Genomic DNA, 16367 nt, shown 5'->3' on the forward strand with positions numbered 1-16367 from the left:
AATGAGGACTGGGAGATCAGATATAGAGTGATCTCTTTGTGAAAAATGTTTACCCACAGGTGATATGGTATTTTTGTCTTTTATCGGTTTCCCATGTAAGTTTATTCAAAAGTGTAGTGATTGTCTAGTTTCACCCACATAGTTGTTTTTAGAGGCATTTAGTGCACTGGGTAAGGTGCACATGTTGTGATTGGCATGTGTAGGACCTATGGATCCTGAAGGTTGTGTTGTGGGGAGTGTTGATCTTTGTAGTAGCATAGGTATGTCAGCAGGTTCTGCATCTGTTGTTCTGATGGTATTCATATCCAGGATTATTATATAGATAGAAGCCATTCATGGAGTTTGCACTGGACTGGAATTCACATCCATACTTCCCCCTAGGCTTGGATCTTGAGTTTCCAGTTGGACCAATCTCTAGTTATTATGTGTTGTCTAGCAGTAAAAAAGTATGGTGGGATTGTATGTCATTTCTTGGCTGACTGCATTCTTGATCCACTTTCTCCTTTCCATATCCAAATCCCACTGTTTATAGTTTGCTTACTTTTCATTCAAGCTTTGAGTCAGCTTGAGTGTCTCTGCTATCTTTACAGATCTGTGATGTTATTTCAAAATGGGAACAAGCCTTTAAAGAACTGCATCCTGGAAAATATGAAGGTAGCACAAGAATAGTGAAGCTAACTTATAAAAGCAGGTACTGTGCATAATTTGAGGGAGACACAACTTGGGTGTGATAATATCTTATATTGGACCAACTTGTGTTGACAGAGACAAGTTTTCAAGCTACAAGGAACTCTTGATGTCTGGATAGTTGAGGGAGGCATTATTAAATATTTATCAAGTGCAGAGATCTGCCTACAGGGCCTATAACTTTTAACAGTATTGTTAGAACTGGCAGAACTGTCTTAGGGCTTGTCTACACATGAAAACTAACCCAGAATAAGGTTGGGTGTTAAAGTTATGTCTTTACTTTCAAGATTCTTCCCAACATATTCCCACTCTATCATTTCTCACTCAGTCCTGAAAAGTCAGTTCTCAGGTCTAGTTGGCTCATGATGCCATCCTTCATCACCATAAAGTTTAAAAAAAAGCATCCTTGTGTTGCCCCTAATATCTGAGAGGAGCTCCCCATAGATATGCAAAACTAACTCATTATCCACATTCAAATCCATCTTTGAATTTGGAGGTCTACAAACAAATTGACAGTACTCAGGGAACTCATATCCTGAACAATGTAGTTTCATTATTTCCTTGTATTTCCCGGTCAGTTTGTCCCCATCATTTGTCTTAAGCTTTGTCTACACTTACACTTTCGTTGGCAAACATTTTATGGATCAGGGTGTGAAAAATACATTCCTGACAACATTTCACTTCCAAAATGTGGATGTGGACAGTTCTTTATTGGCAAGAGATGCTCTACTGCAGACATAGTGACCGTTACTCATTAGGGATGGTTTAATAATAATTCTGGATGGAGACCTCTCTCTAATCAGCATAGAGCAGGGATGGGCAAAAGGGCCTCTGCGGGCTGGATGCGACTCACCAAGTGAGTCGATCTGGCTCGCGGAAGCCCTGCTGCTCTCCCCACCTCCAGGCCAATCAGGACCTGGGGGCGGGGGAAAGCGCACAAAGTCTCCTCCCACCCTGCCCCCATCCTACAGGGAGTGCGTGGCTCTTAGAAGTGCCGTGTGCTCCTGGTACAATGGGAGAAGACTTCGCACACTGCCCCCCGTCCCCAGGTCAATCAGGGCTTGGGGAAGGGGGGCAGCGCATGAAGTCATCCTGCGAGCGGCATGGCTCTTCTAAGCACTGTGCACTTCTTGCAGGAGGGAGGCAGGGTGGGAGGAGACTTCATGCTCCCCCCACCCTCAGGACAATCAGGGCTTGGCGGCCTGAGAGGGGCTCAGCACTTAGTCAACCAACCGCTGCTGCAAAGAGTGCCACTGGTGGTTGACTCTAAGCACAGCACTCCCTTGCAGGGTGGGAGCAGGGAGTTAGAGACATCACATGCTCCCCCTTCCCAGGCCCTGATTGATCTGGGGGCAGCACAGCTGGCGGTTCTTTCTGGGGGTAGGGCAAAGACATTGCGCGCTCCCCAACCCCAGATCAATAAGGGTCTGTGGGTGGGGAAGCATGGACGTGTCCTAGTCCCGCCCCTTTCGGGGCAGCCCGGAGCCACTTCAGACATTTCCGAAGTCGCCCCCAGTCAAAAATTATTGCCCACTCCAGCATACAGCATCTACTCAGACCTTAAAGCAGCACAGATGCAGAGGTGTAGCTTGTGCTGCTGTAAGATGCATCGTGTAGACAAAGCCTGATACTTAAATTGTTTGTTTTTTGGGGAAGAGACTGTATGTTCTGTGTTTGCACAGCACCTAGCATAATAGAGTTCTCATTCATTACTGGGGCTCGTATCTTCTATAATATAAATAAAGCACAATAATTGTTCCTGCTGATCTTAATCTTTTAATCCATTTTATTCCAGAATAAGTGTCCGCATATGGAATTATTTTTGATGAAATGCCATGTGTGTGGAAAAGGGTATATAGGCCAAAGATAAAAATCAATATATTGTGAAAGGTATCATAGACTTGGAACCAAATAAGAACTAGCTACCATACAACTAAAGTTTTGTATAGCTCCATCCATACAGACTGAATCCTGAAACAGCATTAAATAGTATACACCATATAAAAGGAAGAGAGAATTGGCAAAAGGATAGGTCTACATTGCCAGGAGGAAAATGTGTGCTGTTGAGACTTGCAATGAAATTAAGTCATTGGGGCAAAAAAGATACAGAAAGACTGACCTAAATGGCAGAAGCTGTGCAGAAGAAGGCTCTTCTATAACAACAGAGATATGCTAGATGAGATGGAACAGTCGGGAAGTGGGAGGCAAATCCATAGGGAGAGCTGCACTGAGATCATGGGCTTCGTTTCATACACTGCGCTGAGTTTGTGGGCTTCATACATAAGAAGGGCATTTCTGAAGTGTTCTCTGAAATGAATAGGGAGCCAATGGAGAACTGTCTGTAGGTGAGAGTGGGGTCATGACATCCTTTTGAAGAGTTCCATGCTGGTGGAAAAATGAAGCCCTCCTCAGAAACTAAAGAATTAAATATCAAAGTTTTCTGTATTATCACCCATACCCAACTTAGGGAATGGAACAATGTATATGTCTACGCTGCACAGCTATTTTGGGATACCAAAAGTACACCAAAATAGCAACCCTCCGTGTCTTAACAAGTCGCCTGTTATTTCAAAATATTTTTCAAACTAATAGGTTTGCTATTTCAGCATTCAAGGGATGTCTTGAAATACTGCATTATTTTCAAATTTGGCACTGTGTAGAAGCGCCAAATTTCAAAATATTCTATTTTGAAACAGAATCAAAATAAGATATGTAATTTGCATAGCACAAATTGCGTATCTTATTTTGAGTTTAGCGTGCCATGTAGTTAGGGTTGCCAGATGGTTTCAACAAAAATACCGGACACACTTGACATTGCATTACAAGCTACATTACATCTTATTTAGAAAATACCAGACATTTATATTTTCTCATTTATATTTTCCCAATTTGTTTCCTGAACAACAAGCTCAAATATTGGACTGTCTGGTTCAAAACTAGACACCTGGCAATCCTATGTGTAGACGCACCCTATAAGTTCATGCAATATTCCCTTCACTGCTTAGAGCAGAGCTAAATATGGATTCTCTGATAACTGGAGGAGTTACAGACTCTAATAAATACCATCTATGTCTGTACTTGATAGAAAGGAATCTATTCCCCCAGTTTTATAAAATATTGTTAAGTTGATGAGACATCTTTCAGTAAATGTTTGTCTCACAACCTGGAATCACTTCAAAAGCTATTCCACTCAAAGTGTGGAGGAGGCATGTTCTGTTTTATATTACGTTCTCCCTGTTCATGAATTAGAGGGCTTCAATCTTTGGGGTTTCAGTCCAACTCCTTTTCAATGCACGTAACTCATTTTGAAAAGAATGATTATTTTAACTCTGTGTATGCAGCGTGTTCCTAACATCTTTTCTCCTCTGCATTTCTCTCCTTTTCAGATTGTATTTTCGAAACCAGGCAAAAGGTGAGACAGACAGAGAGCGGTTGCTGCTGGCTTTCCAGATTAGCTGTGAAATAGCCAATGGGAGGTTCCCTGTTAATAAGGAGCTGGCTCTGGAAATGGTGGCTTTGATGGCTCAGGTGAGCAACCAGCCTAGTGTGCTGTTGGATTGAGTTCGGATGTGAGAAGTGGTATAGAATATGGCTGCCAGGGAATTGATCACCATAGCCTTTGCTTTGGACTATCTAAAGAGAAAGATGTTGTACCTTGTGATGTTCTTTCTCCAATGTCTTTACTTCTGTTACATAAGAAACCTGGTGCAGAAGGATAGGAGAAAATCCATGCTCCTTTCCCCAGAAGCTACAAGTGACTGCCATTTTCATGTGCTCTATTGTACGGCTAAGTCCAGTTGTCCAGTTAGTCGGGCTGTACATCAGCCAAACTATAAGTTGCATTACCTTAATTAAGCAATTATGACCATTCTGCCAGCAGTCTAGAACCTTACTCAAAAAAAGCATGTTGCAGGGTCCTAAATTAGGCCTCCATAGATAAGTTACATGTACCGTGTTACCATTGAGGGTTTATTCACGTTGTGTGACAAGTGGTGTGTGACAGGAGAGGTATGTGTAACGGGACTTTAACTGACTTGCTACATTGGCTAAAGCCAATAATGAGTCTGTTCACTAAGTGTACGTCTACGCAGCAATTTTATTTAGAAATAACTTAGTCCATGTCTACACAGAAGGCAGTTATTTCAAAATAATGTTGAAATACTGTCAAGCTGGAAGACTTCTTACTCCAACTCCTGTAACCCTCATTGTACAAGGAGTAAGGGAAGTCGGAAGACGAGTGATCTATATGGAAATAAGTGCTGTGTAGACGCTCCCAATTTCAATTTCAAAATAAGCTACGCAATTGACATAGCTCAATTTGCATAACTTACTTTGAGTTAAGCCCTGCTGTGTAGATGCACCCTAAGATAGTAAGAGAAAAATAGCCCAAAGAGCATATTTTTAGTCACTGGCAGAGGACAGACTCTCTATGTTGTTTAAGCAGAGTTTGAGCACTGCAGGGAAGAGGGAGGGGGAAGTGATACAGGAAACCAGTTGCGACTCTGATCATCATTCAAGAGTAAGTCAAAACTGCAGAGAAGCAGCTTTCATTTGTGCCATTGGCATAAAGCCTGCCTGAGACCTTATCCCAGTGAGGAAACCCCTCTCCACTCATCCCATGGCGTTTTTTTTCTAGATGGTCCCTGACATGCTCGGAATTATGGGGGATTCTACTAGCAGAGTTCCCCTAAGCAAGGAGGAATTTCCACCAGCCACCTCTTGAAACTTTGCATTGCAGCAGACTGGGAAATCTTGCTTATGTTGTTTACAAATAAGCTGGTTTCTTATTGGTCACTTAAAAAATAAAAAGCAATACATAGGGGGTCAGTTTTCCAGCACACAGAGTGGCTGGCCCAAATTGTGTTTTACCCTTCACAAAATAAGAAATTTCCTGGGCAGGCCTATCCCCAAGAGTCACTTGCTATGTATGGAAAGGACACTGGTGCAAGAACTTGTCATTTTTCACTGTGCTATAAACTAAACCTCCTTAACTTTCTGTTGCAGGTGGAATACGGGGACTCGGATCGACCAGTATCTTCAAGTCCTGGTGGGACCCCACAGTCCAAAATGCAACATATTGTCCAACAGGTCTTAGACAAATTCTATCCCAAACGCTACAAACAAAACATTACCCCTGAGCATCTCAGGTGAGACTAAATCTGACTTGCTTGATTATATAAAACTTTTCAGGGGGAGAGCAGAAGGTCCTCAGGCCAGGCTCCTGGAAAATGAAAAACACCAATTAATGATCACCTGTGAAAAGTTTGGTTAAAATGACTTGCCTCAAGGCATGGACTCTGTATTCTGTCTGTACAGATCTGAGAACAATGGAGTCCTGATCCATGACAAGGACTCCTAGGTGCTGCTATGATAATAAAATAATAATAATACTTCCCACAGGAACTCTGTAGAAAGAAAGGGATAGAGTCCAGTTGTCTGGGGCAACAATTTCTGCAACAAAAGACACAGGAGTCCTAGGCAACAGTGTTCTTCACAACAAAATCCTGATCAATGCCCACAGTAATTCCTTCCTCTGCCCTGAATGAGGCAGGGGTCTTGTGGGGGGAAAAACATTTGTCATGCAATTAAAAATTATATCATACTAAAACCAACAACCTCAATTCTGGCATCCGCTAGCTATTGATTGCTTAGTTTCACAACCTTAATAATATTCTTCTAATGTGGTTTTTATATGTGTAATTTCCTAGCTTTTAAATAAACCAAAGTGTATATACAGAAATGTCATCCTCCAGCATCATATTGACACCCTCAGGGTTCATCAGCAAAGTTGGAACCTTTAGAGCAGGGATAGGGAACCTTTTTTTGGATCGGGGCCACTCACCTACAGGAAACCCCCCCCCCCCCAAGCACAAACAAAAAACTCACCCTTCGCTGACTAAGGAGAAAGACACTCCCCACATTCCCCTTGCACACCAGAACTAGTAGATTTTGTGTGCTCCTGCCATTCAGTAGGGCAGTTGAGGGGCTGGAGCACAAATGCGAGCTCCCCAGTGCTTGGGGGGGAAGGGGGGACTGCTTTAGAGCCACAGCACAGACCACCGCCACCGGAGCTAACGGAGTAACTGCCAGTCCAGGTTCCCACCCCCACCCCTATTCCTTCTATCTAGATCCCAGTCCTGGTCTCATCCACAGGATCTACATCCAGTCATCCCCTGCCTCATCTCCTAACCTAGGTTATCCCCTCCGTGGCTCATCCCAGTCTCTTGACCCACAGTCCTAGTTCTCCCCCTGAATTCCAACTACATATCTGATCTGTCTCTCCTCCCCCTGCTCTGTTCTTCCCCAAATACTGCTTCCAAGTCCCAGATTCCTTATCCAGCCAGTCACAGTCTCCCTCTAGCTTCTTTTCCAATCTGTGTCCCTTCCCCAGCCAATTGGCTGCAATTCATCTGCTCTGTTTCCCATACTGGCTCCCAATCTCCCTGACCAGTTCCTAGTCTCCTTGTCCAACAACTCCCAGCTTCCTTTGCCCCCACCTGATCCCAGGCCCAGGCTCCTGGCTCAAATGACTAGCCAGTGCCAGTCATCCTTCTTCTAGCCCACATGTCACAGTTGATCTCCTTCCCCATTTCATCACACTTCTTGTCCCAGTCAAATCCTCCCCCTCTGGCATGGCTTTTGTCTGTTCTATATTCAGATCAGATGGCTTCCTCCTCCACACTGCCTGAGCATTAGCAGGATGGACACTGAGAACACAGGAGAAACAGTCTCCCTGCTCTCATTTCCAGTGCTCAGCTCCAGCCTGATCAGAGCACCCTGAAGCAGCAATTACAGGGAAAATCTGGTCCTGACCTAGAGTATGCTCAGTTGCTCTAGGAAGATAGTACATGCACCCTTTGGTCACATAGAGGAGCTATGAAGGTACAGAGCACACTCACTTGCTCTGTGAGAATGGCAGGTGTGCATTCTGGTCACACTTTGGAGCTGTGAGATAATCGAGCATGCTCACTGAGAATGGAATCTTTGGAACAGTTAGTGACTAAAACTGAAAAAGTCTCTGAGCATGTGTTTATGAATTGACCAAATTTGGGTAGATTTTCAAGGAGATGCAAAAGGCACAGCCTTACCACACAGGTTGCTCACCTGCCAAATGTCAAATCTCTGCTGCAAAGTATGGGGGGGGGTCACTGGGACTTTCAATAGTAAAGGTTGCCAGATTTTTTTAATCCAGACAAGATATATTTTCCCCTCCTCCTAGAGGACTGAACCATTTGGCTAAAATTTGCAGAAAGATTCAGCCTGAGGCAGACGTCCAGCCTGGAAACCTCAAGCCCAAATTATTAAAAGTCTGACAAACTTATAAATAATTGAATAAAATCTTATCCTAGAACCTAAATAACAGGTTCTGTTAGCTCTGCTTACAGTAGTTTGAGACTCTGCCAGCCTTTCAGGATGAAAAAGACTGTAAAATGTAAATTTTTGCTCTTAAGTTCTTTGAAGACATAAGCAAATGTGATTATATAACTTGGATTCCCACAGGCGGCTGGCTGACAAGCTGGCTACAAAGTGGATGGTGCTGCAGGGATGCTCTCCATTAGAATGCATTAGAATTTATTTGGCAGTGGCCCGGAAATGGCCTCTCTTTGGAGCCAAGGTATTTGCTGCTAAGGTAATCAGAGGTGGCTTCTTGCTGGAATACTTTGTTTCTTTACCCCAAGTTAAATTTGCTCAGCTTAGCTTCCATTATGATCTTTGTTAAAACAGCTCACACCTCATGGGGAACTTTGGAAGTTATTTAGAGGTACAGCCCTTTCCATACTATTCCATTGGGCTGACCAAGCTGTATTTAATTTCCCATCTGTTTAGAAGACCGACTACAGAAGACAAATAAATGTTAGAGACACTAGGGGTTGCTAGAGTATCACAGATTATACACTGAAGCTCACAGGAGTCAGAACTTGTCTACATGAACCCTGCTGCGACACTGTAAAAGTTCCTAGTTCACAGCAGCGGGGTACACACAGACACTGACTCTGCAACAAGCTAATGAAGGGCAGATTTACACTCCAGCTTGCTGCAAACTATATTTCTATAGACAACCCCATATGGATCGATACTGTGTCCTTGATGACAAGGGGAAAGATGGTTTAAATATCGTATTTCTTAAGTATCTAGCAGTGGAGGGAAAGGAAAAAATACTTCTGTAAGTCAGACCGTGTAGCTGGAGACATGTAAATGGAGAGAACAGATGTTTCACTTCTGTTTTCAGTACTGTGCAAGAATCCTTTTTCTCATGTGAGAAAGGTAAACAGTATTACTTTTCCCTGTCATACAAAGAGAGAAACAGAAGCACAGAGAGACTAAATTCACTTTCCAAAAATCACATATCAGTGGCAGAGCCAGGAACAGAACCCAGAAGTCCTGGCTTCCAATAGTTTCAACTCTCCTGAATGTAAGGATCTATTCCTACTACATCCTCCCAAATTAGGATATGTTGACACTGCAGTTTTGAGGTCTGACTGCTGCATGTCTACACATACCTGAGCTAGCGCTGATCAAACTAGCTCACTAAAAGTAGCAGTGAAGCTGCAGCAGCACAGCTGGTAGAATGGACTAGGAACTCAAATTGGGATCCAGAGTCTCAGGCAGACTTAAACTAGGATGGTTAGCTTGTGCTGCCACAGCTTCACTGCTATTTTTAGTGAGCTAACTTGGGCATGTTTACATGTACTGTAGTCACACCCCCTAACTGCAACATAGACATACCCTAAAGCCAGGTCTACACAGAAAAGTTTTATCGGCATAGCCATGTCAGTCATGAGTGGGTAAAAAAAACCCACAGCCTTGACATAGCTATGCCAATGTAACCCTCTGTACAGACACAGCTAGGTCAATGAAAGAAGGCTTCTGTTGATACAGCTAATTTTGTTCAAGGAGGTGATGTTCCTACGCCAACTGAAAAACCCCATGCTGACAAACCTGTGCCAGTATAATCTCCTTAGTGTAGACACATCCTTAATTACGGAGAGTAGTTGTGATCCTTTGGTCTCTTGCTTTGAGGTCAAAGTAGTTAACTTTCTGAAATAAAATCTTAAAAGTACGGCTCTTCTCTGCAGTTAAACTGGAAGTTCCCTTCCAGTTCAGGGAGCATGGAAGCTTCCTTACGCTGATTGGCTGTCACCAGGGAAAGCAGGAAAGGTCACAAGCATTTGGAGTCAGTGGGGCTGAAAAGCAGAAGATACAGTAATTCCATCCTGAGAGTAAACAACAATCTATTTGACACCTTCCCTATAGTTACACTGCCAGAACTATGTATTAGTCATAACAATAACACAGCACAGAGTCCCATGAGAAACCAGTGGTTTTAGCCATAACAGTAATGGTCAACACAGTATCTTCTGTATTTACCAAACAATCTGAATTGTCTTTGATAAAACAGACTTCATTCTGATGATATAAAACCTTCACATGAGCATGAGTCACATCAAATCATTAGCAGTTCTCAGAATAGCTTTATTTAGAGCATGGAGTTTCCTTCTGAGGAAACTTTGTCCTTGGATATCCTTAGTCTACATCAAGGCTCAGTAATACATGTTTGAGGGGTCACACACAAAATGAATTGCTAAAATCATTGTCCCTCTGGCTGGAACTCTCTGATGGAGATAGATTTACCACTTCCCCCAGTATTTCTGGCATGTTATAAATACTGTAATGACTGAGAGGGCATTGGATGGCTCAGGGGACTGATAATGGGCTAGAAAGCTTTTCTCATCTAAATCACTATCGTGGATATAGCCTTGTTTGATAACGACCATTGCTTTCTGATGGTCTATGTAAAATGCATTGGTAATCTGAATCTAGTTCTTAGGGTACCACAACAACTGGCACTAACTGGCCTTTGGCACTATCAGCCTAGGACACTGAGCTGCAGTACCCTATTACTTGAGGACAGGCGTGAGGCACACTGGCAGAAGACAATGTAGGGATACCAGCATTGCTGCTGCCTACAGAGTACCTGTTCTGTGGAAGAACACAGGCAGTCAGCCTCAAGCCCCACAGTGAGGAAAGCAACGTAAGAACCTGAATAGACTAGGGCTGTCAAACTGGTGCTTTGAACCAGCATTACACTGAGTTTTCAGTATGCTGATTGAAAACAGGTTTTAAAACCATGGAGGTCTTATGAGCAAGATCATATAAATCACTGGGATCAGTTGCACAAAATATGCAACAATAAAGTAGCTACTTCAAGTTAAATACATTGTCAGGCTAGCTAATATACAGGAACCTCAGTTTTTACACACACCCTCCCTACCTTGTCCTCAATACCCCCAAAAACATGTCTTTTTTTTGTGATGCTATAGAAATGTCTAAATTAGTTATTTCTTATTTCCCCAGCCTGCCCTGCCTTCTCTCTTAGAAGACTGTCCAGTTTGGATAGCTGTGAATGAAGATGGCATTAGTATACTAGATTACAATACTATGGTATGGCAAAGCATTTTGATTGAGAAAAATAACTTAATCCCTAAGAAGCACGTTCCCACAATTTAAATTCATTGAATAAAATTCTGGAGCCACTAAGTTAAATGGCAAACTTCGATTGACTTCAGATGGGACCACAGTTTGATACACAGAAGTTAGAGATGGAAAAGATTTTCTGTATTTAAATCCTGCATAAAGATACAGGGTAGTTACTGCTGAGTCAGAGAGGCAGCTGCAATTTGTTAATACAACCAGAATATTAAAATGGTTGGATTGATTCTCTCTCAGGCTGTGTCCAGACTCAGGGGTTTTTTCAAAAAAAGTAGCCTTTTTTCGAAAAAGCTTCACCTGCGTCTAGACTGCAGCCGCGTTCTTTCGAAATTAAATCGAAAGAGTGCGGCTTTTCTTTCGACGGTGGTAAACCTAATTCCACGAGGAAGAACGCCTTCTTTCGAAAGTGCTCTTTCGAAAGAAGGCGTTCTTGAAAGCAAGCAGGCTTTTTAGAAAGAGAGCATCCAGACTCACTGGGTGCTTTCTTTCGAAAAAGCGGCTTGCTTTTTCGAAATTCCGCATGCAGTCTAGACGCTCTCTTTCGAAAGAGGCTCTTTCGAAAGAGGCTCTTTCGAAAGTATCTTTCGAAAGAGGCTTGCAGTCTAGACATAGCCTCAGGGGCTACATCTAGACAGCGGGGCTATTTTGGAAATATCCTGAAATAGCAATTCCACATCTTTAAACAGGCCTGTTATTTCAAAATATATTTCAAAATAACGGGCATGCTATTCTGGCATCCCTGTAACCCTCGAGGGATTTGCTGAAATAGTACTTTATTTGTAACGCAATTTGCGTAGCTTATTTTGAGGTAAGGGTGCTTCTGTGCACCCAGAGACAGCTAGGCACTGGACTTTCAGGGATAGCCTAATATAAGGATCAAGCTTAGGCTGAGATATTTCTTTGTTAATATCTGAGTTGCCAATACAGTCAAACCCCAATGGGGGGGGTAAATTTGGATTATAAAGAGTACGTCTACATTCTGTTCAGTGCAGCAGAGCTGCTTTCAATTGTTTTCACTGCTAGGAATTTGATGTTGTATAGGAAAATAAGCACTCTTTGGGGAGATTTTTTTTCCTTTTAAAAGAATTTGGTTGCCGATTCAACTTTCTCTCCATCATCTGCAGCACTTAAAGCTATCTTACCCATACTCATCTGTGCTGACCTTTGGAGGCTGTCGGGATGACTTCATGATCGTAGTCAGCCAAGGGAAGGATAGAAGTTCTGGGAAAAACAGCACTGAAAAATTACTTTTCACAATGGCAGCTCCAAAGGTGGGTATAAGACAAACAGCAGAATGGGTCCTGTGGCAGCACAAAAGCTGTGTATTAAAACCAGCTAGGCCTTTACTGTTTTTTCTGTGGAATCATACCTTTCCTTTTTGCACTAACCCTCCTGTGCTTTCAACCTGGGAAGCCTCTTATGGGCCTCAAACAGATGGATCCATTCAACCTAGCTCTAAATGTATTTGCTCAGCTCTAAATAGAACAATTCAGCTTTCAGACATTGCCATGCTCAACAATTTCTCTGTAGCTGGGTATCTGAAATCAAAGTGCATTTTCCCTCTCATTGATCAACTGTTAATTATTTTCTCTCACAGATTGTGGAAGTGACTCTTCTAATTGCCAGCTATATTAACTACTGTGCACTGACTCCCCTCCTGTCTCCTGCACCTCCTTCTCTGAGCATCATCTCACCTCTGAGCACAACGCCAACTAAAAAGCTCTGGGAGACTCAAAGCCAGTGTTGCTTTCCTTCTGTGCCCCGTACCACCAAAGGGCCTACACTGCTCTGAGTGCTTGTTCTCAGTGCTTCTGGGCTTCAGTGATTTTTTTCAAGCTGTGATTTTGCTGTTTATGTATCCTGTTTTAATGCAGATTCCAGTTCTCTCTCCTTGTTGTGGTATGACGTATGCTTAGAAGTAATATCCTTTCTTTTCTAAAGAATAGTTGTTGGGGGTCTGTTGACATTTTCTCCCTCTGCTATATGCTCTCTTAAACATGCTAAGGACATCTTTCTTTCTTGCTGCTCCAATCACATCACTCCCTCTGAATCTCTTGTTTTTGCACTCCTTCAAGGTAAGGTTGCCAATTTTGGTATAAGATATTCTTGAAGTTTTCAGCACATGATGTGACATTTAAAGATCAATCTTTAATTCCTGAAGACTCCTGGACAATTATGGAGGGTTAGCAACCCTACTTCCATGTCATGTTCAAGCTGCTCTTACAAGTATGTCCCTTCCCATTCTGATCTCAGCATCACTATTTCTGATGCCTAGAAATTTTCTCCCACTTCCAGTGCTCCTTGTGAGCTCTCTTGCATCCTCAACACATTCCATTTCAGTAACCTTCCACAGTTCCACCATTCACCATTCCTGTCTGCCCACTTCACTTTTGAATCATTAACTTACCTGTCCTTCACCTGAATTAGACTGTAAGCAACTTGGGCATGGGACTTTGACTTTTGTATGTTTCAAGTATAATACACAGTGTAAGAGAACTGTGGTATGAGGCTTGTGCAAGGATTCTTCTTATTGAATATGGCCAGTATGAGAAGTTTTATATTCTTAGATCATACAATACATGTACCAAAATAGGGCAACTTCCAGAGTATAAAGAGCAATATAATGGAGCTTTACAGTGACCCTATTACATGGTTTAGGTACAACATTAACCCTATGCACTGGTGGTGAATTTCCTCCATGTTCCAAAGAGTTGCCAGTGGTATTCAAATTCACTATTGCCAATCCCAAAACAACTGCTGAATTAGCCAGTCTTTTTGTATGACCTATAATATTTTTGTACTGTGCTATGACAGCTGAGCTGACACCTCAGTGTGATTGGTGCTCAGATTCAGAAGCATATGCAGCCCAAAGCCAAAGGTCTCAGAAGGACATGGAAAGGGAAAAAAAAGTTGACTAGATGAAAAAGAAGCTAAGCTGACAAGGAAAGAAATGTCAGTCTGTGTTTTGAAGAACATATTACATAGAAAAGGGAGCGTTAAAGGAGACGTTAATACTACTTTAGAAGAAAGGACAGAGCAGTTTTGCTTTAGTAAAATTAGGGAAAAAATGTAGCAACATCTCTGCATTTTGAGGACTTAGCAGAGATGACGACGTTCTTACTCTTGTAGGACTGAGGTACCATAGAATGCCCTGCTGCTCTATAAAATGGACACACAGCCAGGTCTCCACCACGCGGCTGACTTGATAATGCACAGTTCCCTGACAGACCTATGCTTTCAGAGACTCTTGGTGTCAACCACTGTATTGTATGTGTTTTAAGATGTGTTCACTACTGTATAACATTACTGCACATGATCTCTATGAACTGGAAGGCAAGGTAAATAAGTTTTGTATTTGTAAGGTCTTCCAGCAACTGGTATAGTTTTTAGAAAGAGCTAGACCACACTAATTTCATAGCTGTAGTTACTTACAAACCCCAGCTTCTATCATACCAGTAGCATAAGAGGAAGTGGCTATCAAATAGATTCCCAAATATTTTCCTTCAGGTCTTCCTAGCTAGCGCAATTTCACTAGTCCCAAAGGGACTCTGTCAAAGTTGGGTCAAAATGTGACCTTTGGTAGAGGTTTCACATAGGTTTTTGAACTATTCTTCCAAAGTCACAACAAATCTACCTAGCTCAGGTTTTATATTGTGCCCATCAATCTTCTAGCTAAGAAACTTAGAAAAATAAAATGATCACCACCCCAGCACCACAAGAAACTAGTGGGCACTGCCTAGCTATCATGGGCTCCCCATTGAAAGAATCCAGTCCCCATGAGCAGTTCTACACTAGCAATTTGGTTCTTCCAGCCCTGTGTTCACAATGAGAAAACTGACAATAACAAAGCGGGCTTAATTTAGTGCCCATCAGCAACCCTGCAAATCATTGTATATACCACCCAGCACTCTACAAGCAACTTTAAAACACTAAGCCAGTGTATACACTGACTACATTACAGAAAGGAAATAAATAGGTTTCATTTTCAAGCATCCAATGTGGGATTAGACACAAATAGTGAAGAACGTGGACCTGGGCAAATTATCTTGTAAGCAATTCTTTGACAGAATCCTTTTAGGCCTCTAAAATATGAAGGCTGGTGAAAGTTTGTGCCAAAAACAACAGTCTGGAGCTGATAAATCCTGGAGGTCTGATTTGCACATATTGTAATTTATTCCAGTCTCTCGTGCTCAGGGACTTTCCCATCAAACTGTTGAGACGAGCGGTGGGTTTTCTGAGCCAAAGAATAATTTGACAAAGTTTTGATTTTTAGTTTTTTAAAAGTTGCAGCTATAGTCAAAAATGTGACTATGTACCTTGACACAGTGGTCTCTAATATTTATTTGATCTCGCTCTAATCTCATGTGGCAATTTGAGTCAAATGAGGGATTTTTTTCCCTTCAATTTCCTGCACTGCAATCCTCCCCTGTGGTATGAGAATCTAACCGGCCACCTGCCTCTTACATTATTACCAGCAACGAAGATTCTTCAGTCTGAACTGAGCTATTACTTTTGTTAACGATGCACAGGGTCCTACAGGAGTAATGCTGACTCATAGATATGTAGAAAGAGAGATGTTGAGTAAGAATGGGGCCATTTTTACTGTCATTTTTCTGACCATAACTGCACTTTAACCATGACAGCATGGCATTTTGAGCCTTAAGTCCTTAGATCTTAAGAGCATTCACCAGTACTTGAGCATTTCAGGGAATATTCCACATAAGTGAATGCCACCATATCCCTCTTATTTATATCTTACCTGAATTCAGAAAACTCTGTAGATTAAATATTTTTTTTGATTCCTTGGTAGAGAATTTTTTTATTTTCATCAACATTTTTGGTAATGACTGGACATTTTCTAAAGTGCAGAATGAGACACTGAATAACAAAAGCTTAACTGCTGTGCCGTATGTAAAAGGCTGTGTCACACTGTGAGGTTTTATTTTTGGTCTTAATAAAATGCAGTTGTCCGTGACTCAAGTTGTGTTTGTCTCATTATTATCATAATCAGCATTTATGCAGCAATTTGATGTAAATTGTGACATAACCTTTTAGGAGCCAAAAACAGCCTGGATTTAAGTGGGTATATTAAAAAGATGACCTTATTTAACTTGGTATCAACTTTTCCATTCCGAAATGCTGCTTTTCACTGGTGGTCCTTCAGCTAAGCCACAAGCACTCCACTCCTT

The 16367-nt window shown here is 42.1% G+C and overlaps 1 protein-coding gene across 8 annotated transcripts in view; it reads left to right on the forward strand.

Annotated features, from left to right (window-relative positions):
• The window catches only part of PLEKHH1 (pleckstrin homology, MyTH4 and FERM domain containing H1), a 101004-nt gene that overhangs the window by 76052 nt on the left and 8585 nt on the right, over nucleotides 1-16367 (forward strand). For 5 of the 8 annotated variants that reach the window (XM_075927385.1, XM_075927387.1, XM_014568639.3 and 2 more), the window contains 7 exons: nucleotides 591-691; nucleotides 4074-4215; nucleotides 5692-5834; nucleotides 8188-8317; nucleotides 11044-11130; nucleotides 12303-12449; nucleotides 12776-16153. In XM_075927385.1, the coding sequence (XP_075783500.1) occupies nucleotides 591-691; nucleotides 4074-4215; nucleotides 5692-5834; nucleotides 8188-8317; nucleotides 11044-11130; nucleotides 12303-12449; nucleotides 12776-12970 (945 nt within the window). In that variant the 3' untranslated portion in view covers nucleotides 12971-16153. Of the gene's footprint in view, nucleotides 1-590; nucleotides 692-4073; nucleotides 4216-5691; nucleotides 5835-8187; nucleotides 8318-11043; nucleotides 11131-12302; nucleotides 12450-12775; nucleotides 16154-16367 lie in introns of those variants that run through there. The other 3 variants (XM_075927391.1, XM_075927388.1, XM_075927390.1) reach the window with 3 other exon arrangements.

This window comes from Pelodiscus sinensis, chromosome 4 (assembly GCF_049634645.1).
Source record: "Pelodiscus sinensis isolate JC-2024 chromosome 4, ASM4963464v1, whole genome shotgun sequence".
NCBI classification, from domain to species: domain Eukaryota; kingdom Metazoa; phylum Chordata; order Testudines; family Trionychidae; genus Pelodiscus; species Pelodiscus sinensis.